We start from the raw sequence: 23,151 nt of genomic DNA on the forward strand, positions 1-23,151 counted from the left end.
ACTTTTTTCTTCCTGTAAGCAGAAAAAATGTTCATAGCCTCCATATGAAGCTCCCAAAAGAGGGTCCCGATACGAGATAATTTTCCTATCTGATGAAGTACTAGCATCTCTACTTGTGTTTTAATCCTCGTCGACATGAGAATCCTTGATTCTCTTGATGCTACGTTGTAGTTCCTCTTTCTCTTCCTTAGAAAGGGTAGTTTCTTGGTTCGCCATTATGCTTTTTCCCTAATGTAAATTCATTTAGCTTGAAGCTCTTCTTTCCTTTTATTAAGAAACTTGGATTAACCTCGGTTTTGAGTTTACAATGGATGAAACAACAGAAACGAAGGCAGTCTCGGAAGCAGTAAAAAAATCTATTCTTTCCTTAACAGCTTAATTCCTTTGTCCTTTAAGAAAGGATAATTGATTGATCAAATGAAATTGGAAGTAAATGGGGCAAAGGAGAATATCAAATACATTATAAAAATAATTCTATTAAAATTTAATTCAAAACATTATTAATTGAAAGGTGTCTGAATTAAAAATAGATACAAACACGTGCTTGATATGTTTAATTCGACTTTAAATTGAAACATAATATAAGTAAATTATTTCTTTATTAACATTGCAATATTTTTAAACTCAAATTTGAATTAAATAATTTGATTTTAATAATTTCGAAACTCATACGATGGATATATGGGTCGGCTCGGGTGGGACCTACGGAGCAAATGACGTGTCGAAGATGCTAGGGTAAACGTAAGCCGAAGGCCCGAGACGCAGGGGATTGCCAAAAAAAAAAAAAAAGAAAAATTAAAAAAAAAAAAATTTAGTACTCCTTGCTGTCGAGCGAGAAAGAGCGCAGAGCTTCTCCTTTCAGCACTAATCCATTCAATCAGCGAGAGAGGAGAAGAAAAGCGAGCGATGGGGGAGGGGAAGCGGCAGCAGATGATGCAAAACCTCTTCGGCTATCAGTCGGAGGAAGAAGAAGAGATCGATTCCGAACACGAATCCAACCCTCAACCCAATTACGCTTCTGTAACTTTTTTTTACTTTCTCTTCTTTTCATTGTATTCTTTTTCCTTTTTTTAAATTGCTAGGTTTTATTTTTTAACAAGCTCGGTGCTATATTTTTTTTATAATTATTTGCTTTTTAAAATGTTAATTAAATAAAATGATCGATTAATTGTTTTTATTAGTTTTTTAAATGATTTTTAATGCTGCCTTTTTTTATTATTTTGTTTGGATAATGCAAAGATTAGGCTCGACTAAGTTGATCATTGGTGTATGGATGGTTTTTTTGTGTTTAGTTAGGGTCACCTAAAGCTGCAGATTGGTCCCCTTTTTTTTTTTTTTCTTTTCATTTTTCTCTGAAGTTTAATCCAAATTAGTTAACAGTTGATTATGTAATTCATATTTTAAATACCAAGGTGATTATGAAATCATTCTTAATATGGGGCAAGTATGCTTAATACAATAGGCTAGCGGTGGATTTTGTTCTAAGTAAATTATAGTTTAGAAAGTGATAAGTTGGTATTGTGCCCCATGGGTGATAATGGTTTGGATCCAATCGGATTTGATTCAGTTTTTTAGGATAATGTGTAAAATTATGACTATTTAAAATCCGATCCGAATCCAAACCGAATTCGGTTCGATTCGTTTTAGCGATTTTTAAATTTAATTTTTTATATATTATTTTAAAATTATTTTTAATATATTTAAATAGATTTAGGTATAAAATAATTATTTTTATTTTATAAAAATTTTAAAATAAATATAAGCTAATAAAAATATATGATTCAGTTTGTTTATTTTTTCTCGGTTTTTTGCTTCCCGAACCGAAGTCCAATCCGAACATGATATATAATTAATATCAGAAATTAATTCGAACTGAATAAAAAAAGTCAATCTAAACTGAATTAAACACTACTGTTTTGAATCAGTTTTCGGTTTTCCAGTTTTTTTCTCACCCCTACCCCACCCACCCAATTTTTTGGGATGAAAACAAAATATTAAAGCTCCAGTGTAGTTGATCCTGGTTTGCCTAGATGTGTACTGTTAGAGGGAGTTGTTCTCTGGGTCAATATATCTAGGAAAAAATCGAGGTTTGGAAAGTGATAAACTGATAGTTGCACCTGTTGTGTGTTTCACCTTTCTTATGGGTGAAAATTTCTGAAGAAAGAAAGACCTAAATAACCTTGGCGTAGTTGATCCTAGTTTGCTTAAATATTTTCTGTTATCGTGGAGGTTTTTTTTTTTTTTTTTCTGGTGCATAATTAGATGAAGAATTGGTTGAAGTTAACCTATTTGATGATTTTATATATAGGATGAAGCTGAAGTTGCAATGGAACCTGAGGGTGAAGCTGAAGCTGAAGCTGAAGTGGAGGGTCATGGTAAGGCAGAAGTTGAGAGTGATGGGGATCTACATGATGTAGAACCTGATCCTGGAGAAAGTGAGGGCAAAAGAGAACAAAGTTCCCAAGAATTAGATATTGGTGATCAAAGGGAAGAAAGTGAGGCAAAAGACACAGATAGTGATGAAAAAGAAGAATATGGTCAGAGGGTAGTGACAAGCCGGAGAAGGGAAGTAATTGAAAGCAGGTCAGAGAGGTCTGAGGAATGCTGTTATCCTGATAATGAAGACCAGGAGGTTGATTAAGCTGGAAGTCCAAGGTAATCTGTCATCTCTCTCTTACTTAGTCTCATGCTGTGAGTCTACCTGTGTCTCCTTGTGCCTGTCTTTCTTTCTTGTTATTCCCCCTATGTTTGTTTTCCTGGTTAGGTATGTGTCCTGTGGTACTCTGATATTTTATTACTAGTTTTCTAAAATGTAGACCATGTATTTTTGCCAAAACTAAAAAGGTATAGATGATGAAAGATGCAGAATGTTATAAATAATGATCCCTTGGATGAATTATTGTTTGTAATTAGCTGTACTTACTATTGTGGGAAACTTGGCTTAATGGCAGTAAGTCACCAGGGGAGAAGAAAGATCAGACTAACCTCTTACATTTAGTTGCTGAAATTCGTGATGTATTTGGTGATTCTGATGATGAAGAAGCTGCAGAATATGCAGTTCGACTGAAATAGAGCAAGATGAAAATGTGAGTATCATATGTCAAAAGCAGTATAGTTAATATTTTTGCAGTTATAGTACTTTCAGACTGCCATTTAGTCATGGTTAGCGGGATGACATAAATGGTTTTGTCCCTTAGAGATCTCCCATGGAAGAGGAAGGGAGCTATGGGAAGAGTCCAAGACCTGAAGATATGGTGCATGATGAAAATGCTCATTACGAGTCAGATTGCAAGCATGTTGAGGTGAAACAAAAAAAGAAGCCAGTTGGCCCCCCATTGAAGCTAGAGGTTCCATTGTACCCAGCTCCAGCTCATTCGACCAAGTTTTATCTTCTTCTCATGTTTTCCTCCCCCTTGGAAAGAATCTAACCTAACATGATTTAAAGGGTGTGTTCTTATTTTTTATAGTGATAGTTTAGAAGTTATTTCACAATTTAATAGTATTTTTTTATTGCTATTTTATTTTAAAACGCAGCATGACCTGAAAGGCATTTGGGGGTTCTGGGGGTCGTTTGTTGCTTTTAATAAGTTGAATTGACAGCATTTAGTCTAGAGGCCATAGTTTATACTGTAGTCACTCTTTTGCAGATGAACATGATCAAAGTTTCTGATATAATGGGCATTCTATTTGGTTTAAAGTTCAACTTCTGAGGCTGCCTCTACCAAAAATCTCATGTAACATTCTCATTTTTGGGGCTGTTGCTGTTTCTGTTATTACTTAACACTGCATAAATCTGAACTGGATTGGGAAACTGCTTCATAATTGTGACAATTGCAGGGAATTTTTCACTCTCAAAGAAGAAGTTTAAGCAAGATGAGATTTACGCCATCATCATTGTCATCGAATTCTCATTGGCTAATGACTGCTCTTGTTGATTCATGTCATAAAAAGTCTATAAGGTTAAGAACTGCATTACTGATATTGATCCTGAAAGGGAAAAGGAGGAAAAAGAGAAGTAACTAGTTGCTTATGGTAAAATTTTGTGTGAGGCTGTTGCTCAGTGACATGAATTCTCAATGCTCTTGTTCTTTTGATATTGCAGGCTGAGAATCAAACAATTAGAGCTAATGTACTTCTGAATCATAAGAGAGAAAATGTTAATCAAAAGTATACACAAACTATAGAAAGAAAGGCCAACTTTCAACTGAGTATTTGAAGGGTGCTCTTGATGAGGACTGCATTTTCCATTTCCTATTAACCATTTCTGGAATGTCTTTTATATTTGATACTTTATGTTCCTTTATTGCTTATTAGATAATTGGCTCCTAATTTTTAGGGAACTGACTGTCCTTAGTTTTCATTTTGTGAGCATGTGCACTTGTTTCTTTTACATATCTTCTATTCGTACCTGATAAACTGAATCATATATGTTGATTTTCAACTGTTTTTTTATCAGGATGATGATATGGATTATAATGATTCTCGTCACTCTTGTCGCTGCTTTGAGGAAGACCTGCAAGTAGAAGCTCAGGCAAAAAAAAACATTATGAATGCCAAGAAGGTATTTTCACTCTTACTTCTAGAAAAAAGTTCCTTGTTGCAATTTGCTTCTCTGATAATTTTATTTATTCATTTTGCAATTGCCAATCACAGGGTTATAAGGACATCCCTCAGAAGTCATCCCTGTCAGATGTTAAATCATCTGGGTGGTCTATTAGTTTCTATCAAAGTGACAGGGACAAGTTTGAGTATGAAACTGAAGGGAAGGGAGATGAGAGGTCTCCACACAAAAGAAATGAGGACGAAGAGCCAGAATATGAAGAATCGAAAGATGTAGATGCTAACACTAACAGAACCTCAGAGGAAGAGGAAGAGGAAGCTGAGGTATTCTTTTTTTTTTTTCCCTTTTTCTTCAATAGGTTTTCCTTGCTTTATATTTCAGCATAAAATTTATGCGGAGCCATTTCTGAAAGGCATTTCAGGCGGTACTCTGCATTATTGCATCTGCAGCATAAGTGATTTCTGTATGCCTTTGGTATCTATTGTCCATGATTCTTACAAGGTTGATTAGATAGCTCCAGAAAATGAAGGACTAAAAACTTTCAGATAGCCTCTACTTGTGTAACTGTTCACTCCACAATGAACTTTGCTGATTAATTTTATTGATATTAAATGTGCCTAATTATTCTGATAGTTAATAAAGTCTCATTTCTATTCCCACATGACATGGACTGGTTTAGAAATGGCCAAAAAAATGACATGGATTTCATATCCATACTTAGGAAGTTTGAAAGAATATTTTCTCGTGCATCCTATCAGTCTAAATGTTTGCATCGTGTTTTCTTGCTAAATGATATACATTCCTTCAAAGACTAGGCTTTTCTTTAGGGTTTCAGACATGATGCCATTAGAAATTCTCTAGATTTTTTATATGTAATCAATGGCTTGTGTATATTTACATGTACATGCATGGAAAGGCTTCTTTGGAGATACAATAATTTGGAACCTCTGTTGCCCTTTAGTCCTGCTATGGCACCAATTACTCCATTGAGCAGATGGGTGAAATTTTTGTAAGCATGAGCATTTAACTTGCTGGAAGGCTAGTTTTTGCTAGGTACCTGAAAGTGCTACTATGGGTATCTAAGCTTCTAGGGTGATATTTAAATGTCTGTGACTGAATTGAAATATGGTGAATATAAAGATGTCCCATTTTTTATAAGATTTCATCAACGTGGAGCATATATGCACCAGAATATGATCAAACAAATTTTGACTTAACTTGAGGTTGTCAGTAATAGAGGTTTCTATGTATATGTTGCTTTAGTTGTTCCACACTCTGCCTCCTTGTTTTTGTTTCTTTAGTGGAAAATAGTAACATCTTGTTATGCAAAAGCATGGCATGTAACGACAAGCAAACGGGGCAATGATTTTCCCCGTCAAATATTTAGGCTTAAGAATTTTATGAATTTTGTTTTCTTGGTTATTTTTGCAGGAACCTAGGCAAAAGGTGAAGGAGTCTGTTGGCAGCATGAAGCGCAAGGGAATTGAGTCAGACGAGGACTCACCTCCTAGAAAAGTTCCAACACATCGTCGCATGGCAGTTGTTTATGATATCGACGAGGAATAAACTCGATACGAGCAAGGTTAGTAGGTCACTCTAGTCTAGGTAGTATAATTTTTTTTATAATATTAAATTATTATAATTCCAAGTTTTTTTATTAAAGCCATAATCCGAGATAAAAGAAAGATATTGTAAACATTGAGATCTGAATTTTAAATTTATTGAATTTCATTTCTTAAAAATGATTACATGAATTAATTTAGTTAAAGCTAAGCTCGCATGCTTCTTTGAGTTATGGCAATACTGGAAACCTATTGTTTTGAATTAAGGATCTATTTAGATGGATAGTGAGATTGATTTAAATAAGATTGAAAATAACAATGATAGAGATAAGATTTGTTATTGTAACAGTGAGATGGGTTGTTTTATAGGTGAGATTAAATGTAAATGCAACGGTAACAATAAAATAAATTATAATAAAAAATAAAATAATTATTAAAGATATTAGATTAAAATTTATAATATATATTTGATATTTGTGAAATTAATAAATTATTAAAATTATTTTATATCAAGTAATTTTTTTATTAATAAATTAAAAAATATCAAAATTATTTTTATATTAAATAATATTTTATTATTAAATATTTAAATTTATTATATATATTATTTTTATATAAAATAGCAAATAATAAAAATAAAAATAAAAAAACAAAGTTAAAAGTTACAAATATAAGATTTTTTTTTTTTCCTTTACTATCGCTTGAAGGGTGAAACAGAGCATTATAGGAAAGAGGCGGCGGTGGGGATGAGAATTTTTCATTGGAGTAAGGTCAAAGATGGTAGCCAATTCGTTTCTTACAGGTTTTCATTCGATTCAATTTTTTAGAGTTAATTTTTTTTTTAATCAAGTTTTGGATTGGATTGGATTGGATGATTGTAAATTAAAAACGAGATTGGATCAAGATCAAATTTTAAATAAATTTATCTCGTCTTAATGTATATAATTATTTTTTAATTTTTAATTTAATTTTATATTTATATTAAAAATAATATTTTATTAATTTCTAATGAAATCGAATAAATTTTTATATAATATTAAATCAAATTTAAATATAAAAAATAATAAAAATTATTATTAAATTAAATTTAAATATTATAAATATAAATTCAGATCTAATTTAAAGTAAAAAGAATCTGTCTCAACTCAAACAGTTGTCATCCCTTATTATGATCCATTTAAAATTAGCTCCACTTGCGCTTATGTTGTTTGCCGAATGTATGCACGATTCATTTACTTGCTCGTGTTGTTTGTCAAATGCATGCATGATGCCTTCGGCACAAAAATGGGGCCTAAGTGTCACGGTCCACGCGTTCCTCCTACTGAAACCACGCGACCGTGCGGCACCAAGACTAATCCTAGTCAAGGTCAGCCTTCTATCGTGTCCATTTTTCCGCGGACAGACCATTTCTGATCCTTCGAGCCACATGCCCATTAGCCTTTTCTGGCTTTTGACCCCGTAGGGTTGCTCATTCCAAACTCCATAGAAAGGAACCCATCTCTCATCTCACATTGGCCCACGGTTCTTCAATTAACCATGAGCACCCAGCTCTGGCCGCAAAGCTTAATGCTTCGAGCACCGACCCTCAGATCTCGTAAGGGCACACAGCCCCAGTTCTCATGATGTTATTACATCTTGGCATGGTGAGAACCCAACATCATGCCCGCCCGTATGATACGCAAGCTCCCGTATCAAGTTTACGCAAGCACCTCAACTAAGCTAGTCAGCAGCCAGCTCTAAGCCTTTAGGCTCATCTCGTCCCACGGGACTCGGTTCTTAGGGCTCAGGCCCTTAGCATCAGTATCTGCCGCCCGCACGCATGATTGACACCCCACATCATGCTAGTCCCGCAAGGGGACTTGACTGTACTGCCCCAGCAGCAGTACACCAGCCCGACTGGCCACACGGGTCTAGCAGCGTGCCTGCCTGCTAGCCCGCACATCCCTCTGGCTTGATGGCGTCCCTCCTACGCAACACCATCACATGATCCTTCCGGCTCGAGGAGGGGAAACCGAGGGGCCTAGCGATCTCTACAGCCAAACCCCATGGCTCAATGCAAAGGCGCGATACGAGGCCCGCTGGCCCCAACCGTCCCCTTGTTTACCTTACCCGAGGAAACATCGTGCCACGTTCGTGACCCTACGATGCCCGTCCACCTAGACACCACGAGTGCCTAGGAGTAGCTCACTTCAGACTAGCCAGGTCCCCGCCTGCCCGCTAGCCAAGGGGGTGGTGGAGAGCTGACACCAGATCATCCCCCTATAAAGAGCGTTAGAGATTTTCCCACTATGCTACCAGTGACCGTAAGAATGTCTGAAACGGGGACACTTTTCTGCCCAGCCATCCTAGGGCCTTTCTCCGGCTAACTCAGGGCCCCGTAAGCTTCCTCTTGGTCACCATTGCTCCTTGATTCTGCTCATTACTCCACCAACCCACTCGAAGGTGCCCGTGCATGGCTTCGACCAACGGCACCCGTCAGGCTACTTGGCTTGAGGGTGTCCGACCACTGTCCCGAACTTCCTCGCGTATCTTGCGGCCCGGGGTTCCCATTGCCCCCACAACATGTTAGCATCATGTTCCAAAGCTCGGAATGCACGCTCACATCTCGTAGAACCACTTTCCCGCCAGCTCGATCTCGACTGCTGCTTGGTTCAGGATCAGTCATGGCAGGACCAAGGCCTGACCATGACACTCTCCCCCACTTACTATGTCGATGCCCTAATCGACGCCAAGACCACACCCAACTATCTTGTTGCACACAGCTGACATTTCCTCATATGTCTCTCACTTGTGCCCTCAAGGATTGGGTCGAGGTCCCGTCACATAAGGCACCGTCCACAGTACTCGTCCATTGTTGGTGTAGATTGGTCCCATTGTTGCTCAGCTTTGTTGTAGTTCGAACCGCCTAACCTATCCTGGTTGTACTCATATGGGCCATACCATGGCTTCATCCCTTGATCCTTGTTAGGTTGCGACCTCAAGGTGCCCTCATTGATCGATGACCCTCAGTAGAATGAATGACCACAGCTTTGCCACTCATTTGGTGCGTCCCACCGGACGTGACCCCTCACACCAATTGCACGCTTGCAGCATCAACTCACTGATGTGCCCCTCTGGACGTGATGCTTAGGTCAACCGCACTCATACGGCACTCTACATGATGACCCTAGCACAGTGGCATTCAAGCACTTTGGTCATCTCCCAACTTGGGTCCTCTCGGCCCCTTCAAGGTCACCTCTCTAGGTGTGGCCCTCAGGCCAACCGCCCCCAAAACGGCACCTTAAAATGCGTTAACTTGGTCTTTGCCTCCGACTTGAACACTATGCTCCATTGCCCAAGCTCTTTTATCTTGGCTCAGTCTCGTGGGGAATTGACAGGTCTCCCCCACTTTTACTCGAAACTCGACACAGCATTATGCGCAACCCTGTCTCCTCGATGGTTTTATTGCTCGATAGTTTTGACTCCAGCCCAGTTCCTAGGGCATCCCAAAATCCGCTTATACTCGGAGACCCACTGATTTGCTTGACTCGGGGATTCACCCGCTCGATCTTCAAGGTCCACTGACCTGCACGTCTGAGGCCTTGTCAACTGGTCGTTTCCCTTTTCTTGTTCCACTGGAATACATCCTGTCGTGGCCCACTGACCACCACTACTCGTGAAACCTTCCCTTTCGGCCAATACCAGTTCGATATCCTGGTTCACACACACACTCTCGTGATCCTCTGACCACAAGAACTCACGGTCCACTGACCAACGCCGCTCATGGTCCACTGACCACCTCGCTTGTGGCTTCAATCTTTAGCCACTTCATACTCTTTTGTGTAGTAGTCTCATGCTCGGACCCGAATACTTCGGCTTGCACCCCCGCTGGGGCACCTGCACCATACAGCAAGTGCACCCATTAGTAATTAATCTTGCAACTCGACACCTCTTGCCCCTCAGGACAAGGTTCACTCGGCCTACGTGGCCTTACACAACACCATTTCATGGTATAAGCCCCTTTTCGCATCTCGGTCTCAATACGGTTCCTTCCACCGTGAAGGCATTACATGCCGCAACATATGCCAACACCTTTTCTAGGTGAGGCTAGACTCTGATGCCCTTTTGCTTGGCATCCAAGAGCCTACTCGAGAGCCTTTTCACATAGGCCCAATATTTCTCGCAGCACGCATCGTTGGCTCTTTCTCGAGCCCCCATAGGCACAAAACCCGCATCTGTGTCTCGATAGCTCCGTTTGAGCCTGGCATCACCTCGATTTCGCATCACTAGACCCACACATGGGGTCGCGTAACTCTCGCCACTGAGCCAACCTAGGCTCTGATACCAAAATGTCACGGTCCACGCGTTCCTCCTACTGAAACCACGCGACCGTGCGGCACCAAGACTAATCCTAGTCAAGGTCAGCCTTCTATCGTGTCCATTTTTTCGCGGACAGACCATTTCTGATCCTTCGAGCCACATGCCCGTTAGCCTTTTCTGGCTTTTGACCCCGTAGGATTGCTCATTCCAAATTCCATAGAGAGGAACCCATCTCTCATCGCACATTGGCCCACGGTTCTCCAATTAACCATGAGCACCCAGCTCTGGCCGCAAAGCTTAATGCTTCGAGCGCCGACCCTCAGATCTCGTAGGGGCACACAGCCCCAGTTCTCATGATGTTATTACATCTTGGCATGGTGAGAACCCAACACCATGCCCGCCCGTATGATACGCAAGCTCCCGTATCAAGTTTACGCAAGCACCCCAACTAAGCTGGTCAGCAGCCAGCTCTAAGCCTTTAGGCTCATCTCGTCCCACGGGACTCGGTTCTTAGGGCTCAGGCCCTTAGCATCAGTATCGGCCGCCCGCACGCATGATTGACACCCCACATCATGCTAGTCCCGCAAGGGGACTTGGGTGTACTGCCCTAGCAGCAGTACACCAGCCTGACTGGCCACACCGGTCTAGCAGCGTGCCTGCCTGCTAGCCTGCACATCCCTCTGGCTCGATGGCGTCCCTCCTACGCAACACCATCACATGATCCTTCCGGCTCGAGGAGGGAAAACCGAGGGGCCTAGCGATCTCTACCGCCAAACCCCATGGCTCAACGCAAAGGCGCGATACGAGGCCCGCCGGCCCCAACCGTCCCCAGGTTTACCTTACCCGAGGAAACATCGTGCCACGCTCGTGACCCTACGATGCCCGCCCACCTAGACACCACGAGTGCCTAGGAGTAGCTCACTTCATACTAGCTAGGCCCCCGCCTGCCCGCTAGCCAAGGGGGTGGTGGAGAGCTGACACCAGATCATCCCCCTATAAAGAGCGTTAGAGATTTTCCCACTATGCTACCAGTGACCGTAAGAATGTCTGAAACGGGGACACTTTTCTGCCCAGCCATCCTAGGGCCTTTCTCCGGCTAACTCAGGGCCCCGTAAGCTTCCTCTTGGTCACCATTGCTCCTTGATTCTGCTCATTACTCCACCAACCCACTCGAAGGTGCCCGTGCATGGCTTCGACCAACGGCACCCGCCAGGCTACTTGGCTTGAGGGTGTCCGACCACTGTCTCGAACTTCCCCGCGTATCTTGCGGCCCGGGGCTCCCATTGCCCCCACAACATGTTAGCATCATGTTCCAAAGCTCGGAATGCACGCCCACATCTCGTAGAACCACTTTCCCACCAGCTCGATCTCGACTGCTGCTTGGTTCAGGATCAGTCATGGCAGGACCAAGGCCTGACCATGACACTAAGCCTGAAGCTTCACATCCAAATGGAGTGTCTTTAGTCGGCAACCAGAGTAGCGCGTCTTGTAGTGTATAGGGAGGGCGTGTAGAATTGTAGTGTATAGGGAGGGCCTGTAGAGATCGAACACGAGTTTTTTCCTATACCAGGAAAATAAAATCTTTATTCCCTGATAAGTGCACTATTAATTTTATTTACCTAAATGGGATGCTTCATGCCACATCATCATTCTTGTTCTTTTCCTATCCCCACCATTAACAAACTTCCAAAAATAGTTTCCCACTCCCTCCAATGGGTTTGATTTTCATTTTTATTAAAGTATTATCCGTGCAATCAAACCAAGCCAAGCTTCATCAAGAGAAATCTGGAGGAAGGATCTGAAGCAACAATAAACTGGATTTATTCATCGCTGCCCAGCTTTCTATCACGTGCTTCTGGTGTTACAGAAGACACTACTACTGATGCAAAATCGAATAAGTTTACGGTGAAAAACAACCAAATAGTTCTGTGATTAAAGATGAGACAAAGAGTAATGAAATTAACAATGGTAACGAAGGAAAACAGTGCAATAGAAGGGGGAGTCGTGCAACAAGGAAAAAAGTGCTAGCAGAAGTTGATCTCAAGTGTAAATTGGTTGATTTTGGCAACGCTTGCCGGACATACAAACAATTTACAATTGATATTCAGACCAGGCGCAGCATAATTGTCCTGAGGTTATCTTTGGATCCAAATACGTAACATTAGCAGATTTATGGTCTTTTGCTTGTATTTTTTTTTTTTGAGCTCGCTACTGATTATGTTCTTTTTTATCTTCACAGTGATGAAAACTATGATCGAAATGAGGTATGCGGAAACCATTCTTTCTCTTTTTTTTATTTTCCTTCGTACGATACTTCATAGTAAAAAAAAAAAAAGAAGAGACAAAGAGGGATGCAAAAATAGGTTGATAACAAGTCGGGATAAGACGGATTTTTATTCGTTTTAAATTTGATCCGATTTTATATTCATAAATTTTGAATCAGATCTTATCAAAAAATTTTTTATTTTTTATATCTAAACCCAATTTAACCCAACCTGATATTACATAAATTATATCCAATCTGATTCGACTTAATTCAAAATTAATAAAATATTTTTTAAAAATATAAAATATTATTTTTAAATATAATTACATAATTATATAAATAAAAAGTTAAATAAATAATTAAATTATAATTTTTATATAATATCAAGTCGAGTCTCGTTTGTCAAAAATCTAAACTTGATCTGATTTTAATTTTTTTTTAACTTTACTCGATCTGATTCGATTCGATTTGAAATTTAATTTAAAAATAAAAATTAATCTTTTAAAATCAGATCGGATCAAAATTTATCGAAAATATATTGGACTATTACCCTTATGTAGAAACCATTTAAAAAAAAAGGGATCGGTGCGAAAAGGAATGTAAGTCATGGTAACAATTATAAAGATGAGACACCCTAATTTAAAGATGAGACAAAGAGTAGAATTAACCGTGACAACCAAGGGTAACAGGGTCATAAAAGGGGGAGTCGCGCAACAACAAAAAACTGTTATTTATAGATGAAAAAAATGATGATGTGGCATGAATTATCCTATTTAGGTAAATAAAATTAAAAGTGCCCTATTAAACAATAAAGATTTTATTTTATCTCAGTGTTGGAAAAAACTCGATCGAACACAGTATTATATTATCAGAGTTACACGTGTATCAGTTAAGATTCGGTGTCCTGTTGACATAACATTGGACAACTTATGCGGCGGCTAGCAAATCATTCTTTTTTATAAAAAACATATGTTTTCTCAAACAAAATCACATATAAAAATATTTATCCAAAATATTTTATATGTCATACAGGTAATTATTTTTTTAATTAATCAGAATTTGGGTTTTTTTAATAAAATAACAGGGTTAAATGAAATTAAATTCACATATGCACTAAGTTTAATTTATTTAATTTATATAATTATTTTTAAAATAATATTTAAAAATTTTAAATTTTAACATTTATAAATTTTTTATATTCTCATACTGTAATTTTTTTACATAAAAAAAGCACGTGTTGTGATATATTTTTAATAGATTAATATGTATTTTACGTCATATATATTTAAATTTAATGAGTCTATATAATTATTTTTTATAAAATTAATAGGTTATAATAAGTTAATGAATTGTTGTCATCTTTTTATCGATAAAAAGTCAATCTTTGAATAAAAATACATGCATAAATCATTAATGTAAGTATTCAAATAGAAATCTGTTACAATTGTATTGTTAATTAAAAAAAAAAAGAATGTTTAACTTTAACCTTTTGCATGAGTTGTCATGCCTCTATATTGTAAAAAAATAATAATACTAACAAATAATTGGTTCAATCAGTTAAGATTCATTTTTTTTAACGAAAATGTATTGAATTCAAGTCATATCAATAATCATTTATTAGGATCATATCAAATGTACAACTTATAATCATTTATTATGATCTAAAAGACTAAACAACTTCTACCTCGAATTTTTTTTACTAAAAAAAAATAATGTACATATTTATTGACTAATTATTAAGTTAGAAATAATATGTGATTTATTATAATCCACATGTTAATAGTTTTTCAATTCAAAATTTAATATAATTAATTTATACAATCATTTTTAAAAATAGCAATTAATAATTTTAAAATTTGAAATGTATAATTTTTATTTTTAAATTGATTTATTTTTTAAAAAATCAATTTGTCAAAAGATTGGATATAATTATTTTGATAATTTTTTAAACAAAAAACGGGTAAGGCGCGTGAAGGATAATCTCTTAAGTGGCGAGTGAGATAAATTCTAGAGTGTCTAGTAGTTTCTAGTGCCATTTTCTTTCAATTTCCAGACATCTCTGTTTGCTCATCAAAATCTCAGTTTCCTCTTCCTTCTTCCCTCACATCATAATTATCAATCCAAATTACTCACACCAACAAGCAAAAATCTCAAACCAAAACCAAATTCAAGAAAAGAAATTCCTCTTTCAGGAAAACAAGGAAAAACAAGAAGCAGAGCAAGGTAAAACAAAGCAAAGAAACTCTGTTTTCACCTTTGGCTAAGAAGCAACTCTCGTTTCGACTCTGATTACATGGTATGAAAGAACCCTTCCTTGTTTCCTTCATGTATATGTATTTAAATGTGTTGAATCGCATGAAATCAGTTTGGAGAATGTTGGTTTTTTTATTTGCCTGTTTGGGTTCAGTTTGTTTGATAAAGTTTTTTTTTTGTTTCTTTTGAAGTAGATGGAAATCACTGTGTTGAATAACCCATGATGTTTGTTCTATAATTATTTGTTCCTTGAAATTGTCACATTTTCAAAGTATTTGATTCAGTTTTAGAATGTAAAAATGTCATGCTTTTTGTTTATTAGCCTCTTGGCTGCAGCCTGTTCTTTGTTTCGTAAAGGCGAGGTTTTTGTTTTGTAATGATGGGTTTTTTTGGAATAAGAGTCTTTGGGGATTATACCTTAAGGAATAGTTATGGACGTATGAATTGCATTTTTTTTGCAGGTTTTATAGTAACAAGAAAGGATAATGAATCCTGAAAAATTCACCCACAAGACAAATGAGGCTCTTGCTGGGGCTCATGAGCTGGCAATGAGCAATGGCCATGCCCAATTCACTCCCCTACACCTTGCAGTTGCTTTGATATCTGATCCCAGCGGTGTCTTCTATCAAGCAATCTCCAATACCGGAGGTGAGAATGCTGCACAGGCTGCAGAGAGGGTATTCAATCAGGCCTTGAAGAAGCTCCCCTCACAGTCACCTCCCCCAGATGAGATTCCTGCAAGTACTTCTCTTATTAAGGGGATTCGTCGTGCCCAAGCTGCACAAAAAGCACGTGGTGATACCCATTTGGCTGTTGACCAATTGATTCTTGGACTTCTTGAGGATTCCCAAATTGCAGATTTATTAAAAGAAGCTGGGGTTGCTCCAGCAAGAGTGAAGTCAGAAGTTGAAAAGCTTCGAGGAAAGGAAGGGAAAAGGGTAGAGAGTGCTTCTGGGGACACTACGTTTCAGGCTTTAAAAACTTATGGGAGAGACCTTGTTGAGCAGGCTGGGAAGCTTGATCCAGTAATAGGCCGAGATGAGGAAATTAGAAGGGTTATTAGGATCCTTTCAAGGAGAACTAAAAACAACCCAGTTCTTATTGGAGAGCCGGGTGTCGGTAAAACTGCTGTGGTGGAGGGTTTGGCTCAAAGAATTGTTAGAGGAGATGTTCCTAGTAATCTTGCTGATGTGAGGGTCATTGCACTGGATATGGGTGCATTGATTGCAGGAGCAAAATATAGAGGAGAATTCGAGGAAAGATTGAAGGCAGTTTTGAAAGAAGTTGAGGAAGCTGAGGGAAAAGTGATTCTTTTCATTGATGAAATCCACTTAGTACTTGGTGCTGGTCGAACTGAGGGTTCCATGGATGCAGCTAATCTCTTTAAGCCTATGCTTGCTAGAGGCCAACTTCGGTGCATTGGTGCTACTACACTTGGGGAATATAGGAAGTATGTGGAAAAGGATGCTGCATTTGAGAGAAGGTTCCAGCAGGTTTATGTGGCTGAACCTAGTGTTACAGACACAATTAGCATCCTTCGAGGGTTGAAAGAAAAATATGAGGGTCATCATGGTGTTAGGATTCAAGATCGTGCCCTGGTGGTGGCAGCACAGTTATCAAGTCGATATATAACTGGTATGAAATATTTCTTATTCACAAATGTTTGATCAAGTGATATCATATCTGTTTAGGCAGATATTAGTTCAAATCTAGAAATTTTGGTTTTCTGTGCCAACTTCTAGATGATATTCATTTGCATGCACTTTTTATGGTTTTCAGGACGACATCTTCCTGACAAAGCAATTGACTTAGTTGATGAAGCTTGTGCAAATGTGAGAGTTCAGCTTGATAGTCAGCCTGAAGAAATTGATAATCTTGAAAGAAGAAGAATGCAACTAGAAGTTGAGCTACATGCTTTGGAAAAGGAGAAGGATAAAGCTAGCAAAGCTAGACTTGTTGAAGTAAGTATTGGATCTCAAAGAAATGATGGATTATGTTAATTTCCCCCCTCATAGGGATCTAACTTTTGTTTCTTCCTTTTAGGTCCGGAAAGAGCTTGATGACTTGAGGGATAAGCTTCAGCCTCTTATGATGAAATATAGAAAGGAGAAAGAAAGGATTGATGAGATTCGGAGACTAAAGCAGAAGAGAGAAGAGCTCTTGTTTACTTTACAGGAGGCAGAAAGGAGATATGATTTGGCAAGAGTTGCTGATTTGCGATATGGAGCCATTCAGGAAGTGGAATCTGCAATAGCACAGCTTGAAGGAACCACTGATGAAAATTTAATGTTGACAGAAACAGTTGGGCCAGAACATATTGCAGAGGTTGTGAGCCGGTGGACTGGCATTCCTGTCACAAGGCTTGGGCAGAATGAGAAAGAGCGGTTGATTGGGCTTGCTGAGAGGTTGCATCAAAGAGTGGTGGGACAAGACATAGCTGTTGATGCTGTTGCAGAGGCTGTTTTGAGGTCAAGAGCAGGATTAGGAAGGCCTCAACAACCAACTGGCTCATTCCTTTTCTTGGGTCCAACTGGTGTTGGTAAGACAGAGCTTGCTAAGGCACTAGCAGAACAACTCTTTGATGACGAGAACCTGTTGATCAGGATTGACATGTCGGAGTATATGGAGCAACACTCAGTTGCTCGACTTATTGGGGCACCACCTGGGTACGCTGTTTCTCCTTGTACATTCGGCTACGTTTCTATTTCCTGGGGTTATATAATATAATAGTATCTCACATACTCTCTTGTTTGTATTTCAGGTATGTTGGACATGAGGAAGGTGGACAACTTACAGAGGCTGTGAGGCGGAGGCCTTACAGTGTTATACTCTTTGATGAAGTGGAGAAAGCACATATTTCTGTCTTTAACACCCTCCTTCAAGTCTTGGATGATGGTAGGTTAACTGATGGCCAGGGCCGCACTGTTGACTTCAGAAATACAGTGATCATCATGACTTCAAACCTTGGAGCCGAGCATCTTCTCTCGGGACTTATGGGGAAATGTACTATGCAAGCTGCTCGTGATCAAGTAATGCAAGAGGTAGCTAAACAGCCTGAGCCTATTTCCTATACTCGAGACCCTTACCATGTGATTTTTTTGTTTCCTACTGAAGTTAGGTTTTTGAAGCATTAAACTAACATATTAATTGAATTGTTTGACAGGTAAGGCGGCACTTCAGGCCTGAGTTGCTGAACAGGCTTGATGAGATTGTTGTTTTTGATCCTCTCTCACATGACCAACTGAAGAAAGTTGCCAGATTGCAAATGAAGGATGTTGCAAGCCGCCTTGCTGAGAGGGGTATTGCATTGGCAGTAACAGATTCAGCATTGGACTACATTCTAGCAGAAAGCTATGATCCAGTAAGTATCATCGTACACTTTTGCATATATTTGTCTAATTTTTTGAACGAAAGAGGGTATAGCCAGATATAAGAGAAGTGATTGTAGGTACTAAAGTTGAATCACAAACTTGTTAGATGCCACTGAATGCCATATATTAAGAGTAGTTACATGAACTAATGTTAACTAAACCGTTTTTTGTTTATGGAGATTAATAGCAATGTTTCCTTTTCCATTACAGGTTTATGGTGCAAGACCCATTAGGAGATGGCTTGAGAAGAGGGTCGTCACTGAGCTATCAAGGATGCTTGTGAGGGAGGAAATCGATGAGAACTCCACGGTTTACATCGATGCGGCTCCAAACGGAAGTGACTTGGCGTATCAGGTTGAGAAGAACGGAGGGCTAGTTAATGCAGCGACTGGACAAAAGTCAGAGGTATTGGTCCAAATCCCTAAGGGGCCAAAAAGTGATGCTGAACAGGCGGTGAAGAAGATGAAGATTCAAGAGATGGATGATGATGATGATGATGATGATGATGATGAAATGGACTAGTAAAATATTTGTATGGAAAAGGTTTTCTGAGGAATATGCTACTACTTTGCTCAAGTATTTTTTGTTGTAATTCCTTTCCTTGACGTTGAATGTCGAATGGTTGAGGGTCCTTTTGAACCCTCGTGTTTGCGAGTAATTTCATTTGGCTTTGGTTAAATGTAAATATGAAATACAAACAATAAATTTGGTTTTTTTTGCATGAATGATGTGATGTGGATATGGATGGAGAAACGAGATTACAAATAATTTAAATTGATTTATTTTTTTATCTAAATTTATTGGATGGTATATCTTAAAAATAATTATATGAATCGAACAAAATAATAAGTAGAAAAAATGAAGGTTTAAGCTTTAGAAAGATTTGGTGTTGCTCATAATCTATAAAAAAATGCTTACTCATATCATGAAGTACTTGACAATTAATATGATTATTAGAGAAATAATCTTAAAGATGCTTCAAAATTTTTTAGATCGTTCATTTAAGAATTACGATCTTTAGCGTTGGAGCTAAATCATTTCTTTGAATATGAGAAGAACTTTCAAATTGTTGAATCAAAATTTTTCTTCCATGTTTGATTGATATAAACATCATTTAACTTCGAATTAGATCAATTTCTCTCTAAAAAATAAGTGTTTGGATAATAAGAAACATCAAATTCTATCTCTTAATTAGGTAATTAGAGATAGAGAAAAGAGATTAGAAATAATAAAATTTAAAAATCTAAATTTGTTAAATTTTATTTTTTAAGAATAATTACAAGAATGAAATTAAATTAAGTTTGAAGTATTAGTTTTTTATATCTAAAAGATTTTGTAACAAAAGGGTATTTCTTTATATGCTCATTGAGTTAGCATTTTGTGTTTGACTCAAAGCATGAAAATGCGCCAATGTTTGAACCAAAATCCAAGTAACTCCCAAGACCAAAGTGTATTTTGCAGGTTTGAACCTAAAGGAAAGGCCGAGGAAGATGAACACTCTTTTTCAGTTGGATTATTACTGTATTTTACGCTTTACAATATGATCGTGTGACGGTGTGAGTTTAATGCAACTGTTGAACTCTGTCAATTAACGTATGCATGAATCAAAGTACGCTTTAAAAAAAAAAAAGTGAAAGTCATTTAATTTTAGATCTTGAAATTAGGGTTTATATGGTTGGAATTGTTTTACATAATTGGAAAAGTCCGTAACAAAAGGTTGTGACCTAGCTGTCTATCAAGGATGCACAAAATATAATCCTTATTTAACAAAAACAGGTTTGATAAATAAAACCTTTGGCCATTTCTTCTCTCTTTAATTACCGAGAGGCTTTTTGTGTTTCCAATTATTATATGAAAATATTAATTATCAAAACTCCTAATTTGCCCCTAGTAACAATGGGTAATTGTTTTAAAGTTCTTGCTTCATCACATGGACTATGAGTATAATCGATTAAATTCAAATCAATATAATATTAAATTCGAGTTTAAGTTTGATTTTAAATTTAAATTTTGAAATTTAATTTGAACTCGATCGAATTTTATTTTTTTAGTTTAAACTCGACTCAAGATAAAAATTAAATTATTCAAATTTACTTGATTAATATGTAAAAATAAGTTCAATTTTTATATTCAATAAAAATTTGATTATTTGTATTCAAACTCGAGTTCGAGTTCAAGATATTTTATTATTAAAATATAAAAATTTGATTAACCTCACGAATTACTTGAATCGAATATAAGAATACTCGAATTCAGCTCGATCAATAAGAGCTCAACTCAATAATAATGAAGACGAATTCAAATTTTATTCGAATTAAATTCGAATAATTTACAAGTATTAATATATTATTTACACCTCTAATAGGTGCAAAGAAAATTCTTTTTACTAGAAGTACTAACAATTTAGATGAAATTAGATTTGATTTAATTTTTTTAAATAATATATAATATTATAAATTTTGATATAAATTTAAATCGATTTTTTTAAATTGATTTAATTTGAATTAAATATTATTGGTTTGGTTCATTTGCTGATTTTTAAATTTATTTATATATATTATTTTAATATAATTTCAATATATTTAAATATATTTATATATAAAATAATTATTTTTAGGTTATAAAATTTTAAAATATGTATAAAAATTAATAAAAATATATAATTACATTCAATTCAATTCAATTTTTATATTTCGATTTAAAATTTAATTTAAATTTAATATATATTTAATGTTTAAGCGTGATTTAAATTTAATTAAAAAAATTCAAACTAAATCGAATATTATAATTATAATTTTGTTTCTTTTTTATTTTCATCCCTATCTTCACAAACCATTAAAAGAACTCGAAGCGTATAAAAAAAAAAAAAAGGACAAAGACCAACGGACTTAAGCGTGTAAAAAATGAAGAAGGACAAAGATAAGGACACATGAGTTGCAGTTAGGCGGGGGTGGGTGGAGCTGGAGGCCATGATATTTGAAACGCCCCAAAGCTTCTGTCTGTACCTTAGGTAGCATCTTTTATATTTATATTTAAATTATAAATTTATTAATTAATATAATATTTATTTTCAATGTAATTAGTTTTGGATTCAAATATTGGTTTTTTATATCTAAAAGATTTTGTAACAAAAGGGTATTTCTTTATGTGCTCGTTGAGTTAGCATTTTGCGTTTGACTCAAAGCATGAAAATGCGCCAATGTTTGAACCAAAATCCAAGTAACTCCCAAGACCAAAGTGTATTTTGCAGGCTTGAACCTAAAGAAAGGCTGAGGAAGATGAACGCTCTTTTTCAGTTGGATTATTACTGTATTCTACGCTTTCTAATATGATCGTGTGACGGTGTGTGTTAATGCAACTGTTGAATTCTGTCAATTAACGTATGCACGAATCAAAGTAAGCTTTTTTTTATTTAAAAAAAAAGTGAAAGTCATTTAATTTTAGATCTTGAAATTAGGGTTTATGTAGTTAGAGTTGTTTTCCATAATTAGAAAGTCCCTAACAAAAGGTTGCGACTTAGCTATCCATCAAGGATGCACAAAATATAATCCTTGTTTAACAAAAACAGGTTTGATAAATAAAACCTTTTGACACTTCTTCTCTCTTCAATTACCAAGAGGCTTCTTGTGTTTTCCATGATTCTGTGAAAATATTAATTACCAAAACTCCTAATTTGCCCCTAGTAACAATGGATAATTGTTTTAAAGTTCCCGTTCGATCACAGGCATTAAGAGCATAATCAATTAAATTTGAATTAATATAATATTAAATTTGAGTTTAAATTCGATTCGATATTTAAAATTTAAAATTCGATTCGAATTCAATCGAATTTTATTTTTTTAATTCGAATTCGATTCGAGATAAAAATTGAACTATTCAAATTTATTTGATTAAACTTAATTAATATGTAAAAATAAGTTTATTTTTTATATTCGATAAAAATTTGATTATTTTTGTTCAAATTTGAACTCGAATTCAAAATATTTTATTAATTAAAATAATTAAAATATATTAAAATATAAAAATTCAATTAAGCTCACGAGTTATTTAAGTCAAATATAAGAATGTTCAAACTCAACTTGATCGATAAGTTAAACTCTAACTCGACTCGATAATAAACAAAACGAATTCAAATTTTATTCGAATTAAATTTGAATAATTTATAAATATTAATGTATAATTTACCCTTCTAATAGGCGCAAAAAAAAAATCTTTTACTAGAAGTACTAACAATTTAGATTAGGCTAGATTTGATTTAATTTTTTTGAATAATATATAATATTATAAATTTTTAAATTTTGATATAAATTTAAATCGAATTTTTTTTAAATTGATTTCATTTGAATTGAATGCTATTGGTTTGGTTCTATTAGTTGATTTTTAAATTTATTTTTATATATTACTTTAATATAATTTTTAATATATTTATGTATAAAATAATTATTTTTATTTTATAAAAATTTAAAATATGTATAAAATTTAATAAAAATATATAATTACATTCAATTAATTTTTTTATTTTTACATTTTAATTCAAAATTTAATCTGAATTTAATATATACATTTAATATCTAAACATAATTTAAATTTAATTAAAAAATAGTTCAAACTAAACCGAATACTATAATTTTAATTTTGTTTCTTTTATATTTTCACCCTTATTTTCACAAACCATTAAAAGAACCTGAAGTGTTTAAAAAAAAAAAAAAAAGACAAAGACCAATAGATCTAAGCGTGTAAAAAAACAAAAAGGACAAAGATAAGGAAATATGAGCTGCAGTTAGGCGGGGGTGGGTGGAGCTGGAGGCCATACTATTTGAAACGCCCCAAAGCTTCTAT

The 23,151-nt window shown here is 36.0% G+C and overlaps 1 protein-coding gene and 1 pseudogene across 2 annotated transcripts; both read left to right on the forward strand.

Moving 5' to 3' along the window:
• Window positions 1-769: 769 nt before the first annotated feature.
• Window positions 770-6,334, forward strand: LOC149516909 (protein LEO1 homolog; annotated as a pseudogene). The gene is made up of 8 exons (XR_016344901.1): window positions 770-1,020; window positions 2,309-2,655; window positions 2,952-3,086; window positions 3,198-3,423; window positions 3,952-4,014; window positions 4,455-4,561; window positions 4,654-4,884; window positions 5,993-6,334. The product of XR_016344901.1 is annotated as a protein LEO1 homolog (transcript).
• An 8,457-nt stretch (window positions 6,335-14,791) lies between these two features.
• LOC111312775 (chaperone protein ClpB1-like) lies at window positions 14,792-19,033 on the forward strand. The gene is made up of 7 exons (XM_022913372.2): window positions 14,792-14,984; window positions 15,403-16,576; window positions 16,721-16,902; window positions 16,985-17,607; window positions 17,703-17,982; window positions 18,105-18,302; window positions 18,523-19,033. The coding sequence occupies exons 2-7, from the start codon at window positions 15,427-15,429 to the stop codon at window positions 18,832-18,834; spliced, it is 2,745 nt and encodes a 914-aa protein (XP_022769107.1). The 5' UTR covers window positions 14,792-14,984; window positions 15,403-15,426; the 3' UTR covers window positions 18,835-19,033.
• The last annotated feature ends 4,118 nt before the right edge of the window (window positions 19,034-23,151 follow it).

Source organism: Durio zibethinus, chromosome 9 (assembly GCF_047325235.1).
Source record: "Durio zibethinus cultivar Kanyao isolate XHJ-2024 chromosome 9, ASM4732523v1, whole genome shotgun sequence".
Classification (NCBI taxonomy): Eukaryota; Viridiplantae; Streptophyta; class Magnoliopsida; order Malvales; family Malvaceae; genus Durio; species Durio zibethinus.

Excerpts from the sequence above, each read along its gene's own strand:
- LOC111312775 (XM_022913372.2), top strand. The coding sequence starts at position 15,427 with ATGAATCCTGAAAAATTCACCCACAAGACAAATGAGGCTCTTGCTGGG. Across the intron at positions 16,577-16,720 it reads ATCAAGTCGATATATAACTG|GACGACATCTTCCTGACAAA; the intron begins GTATGAAATATT and ends TATGGTTTTCAG. Across the intron at positions 17,983-18,104 it reads GTGATCAAGTAATGCAAGAG|GTAAGGCGGCACTTCAGGCC; the intron begins GTAGCTAAACAG and ends ATTGTTTGACAG.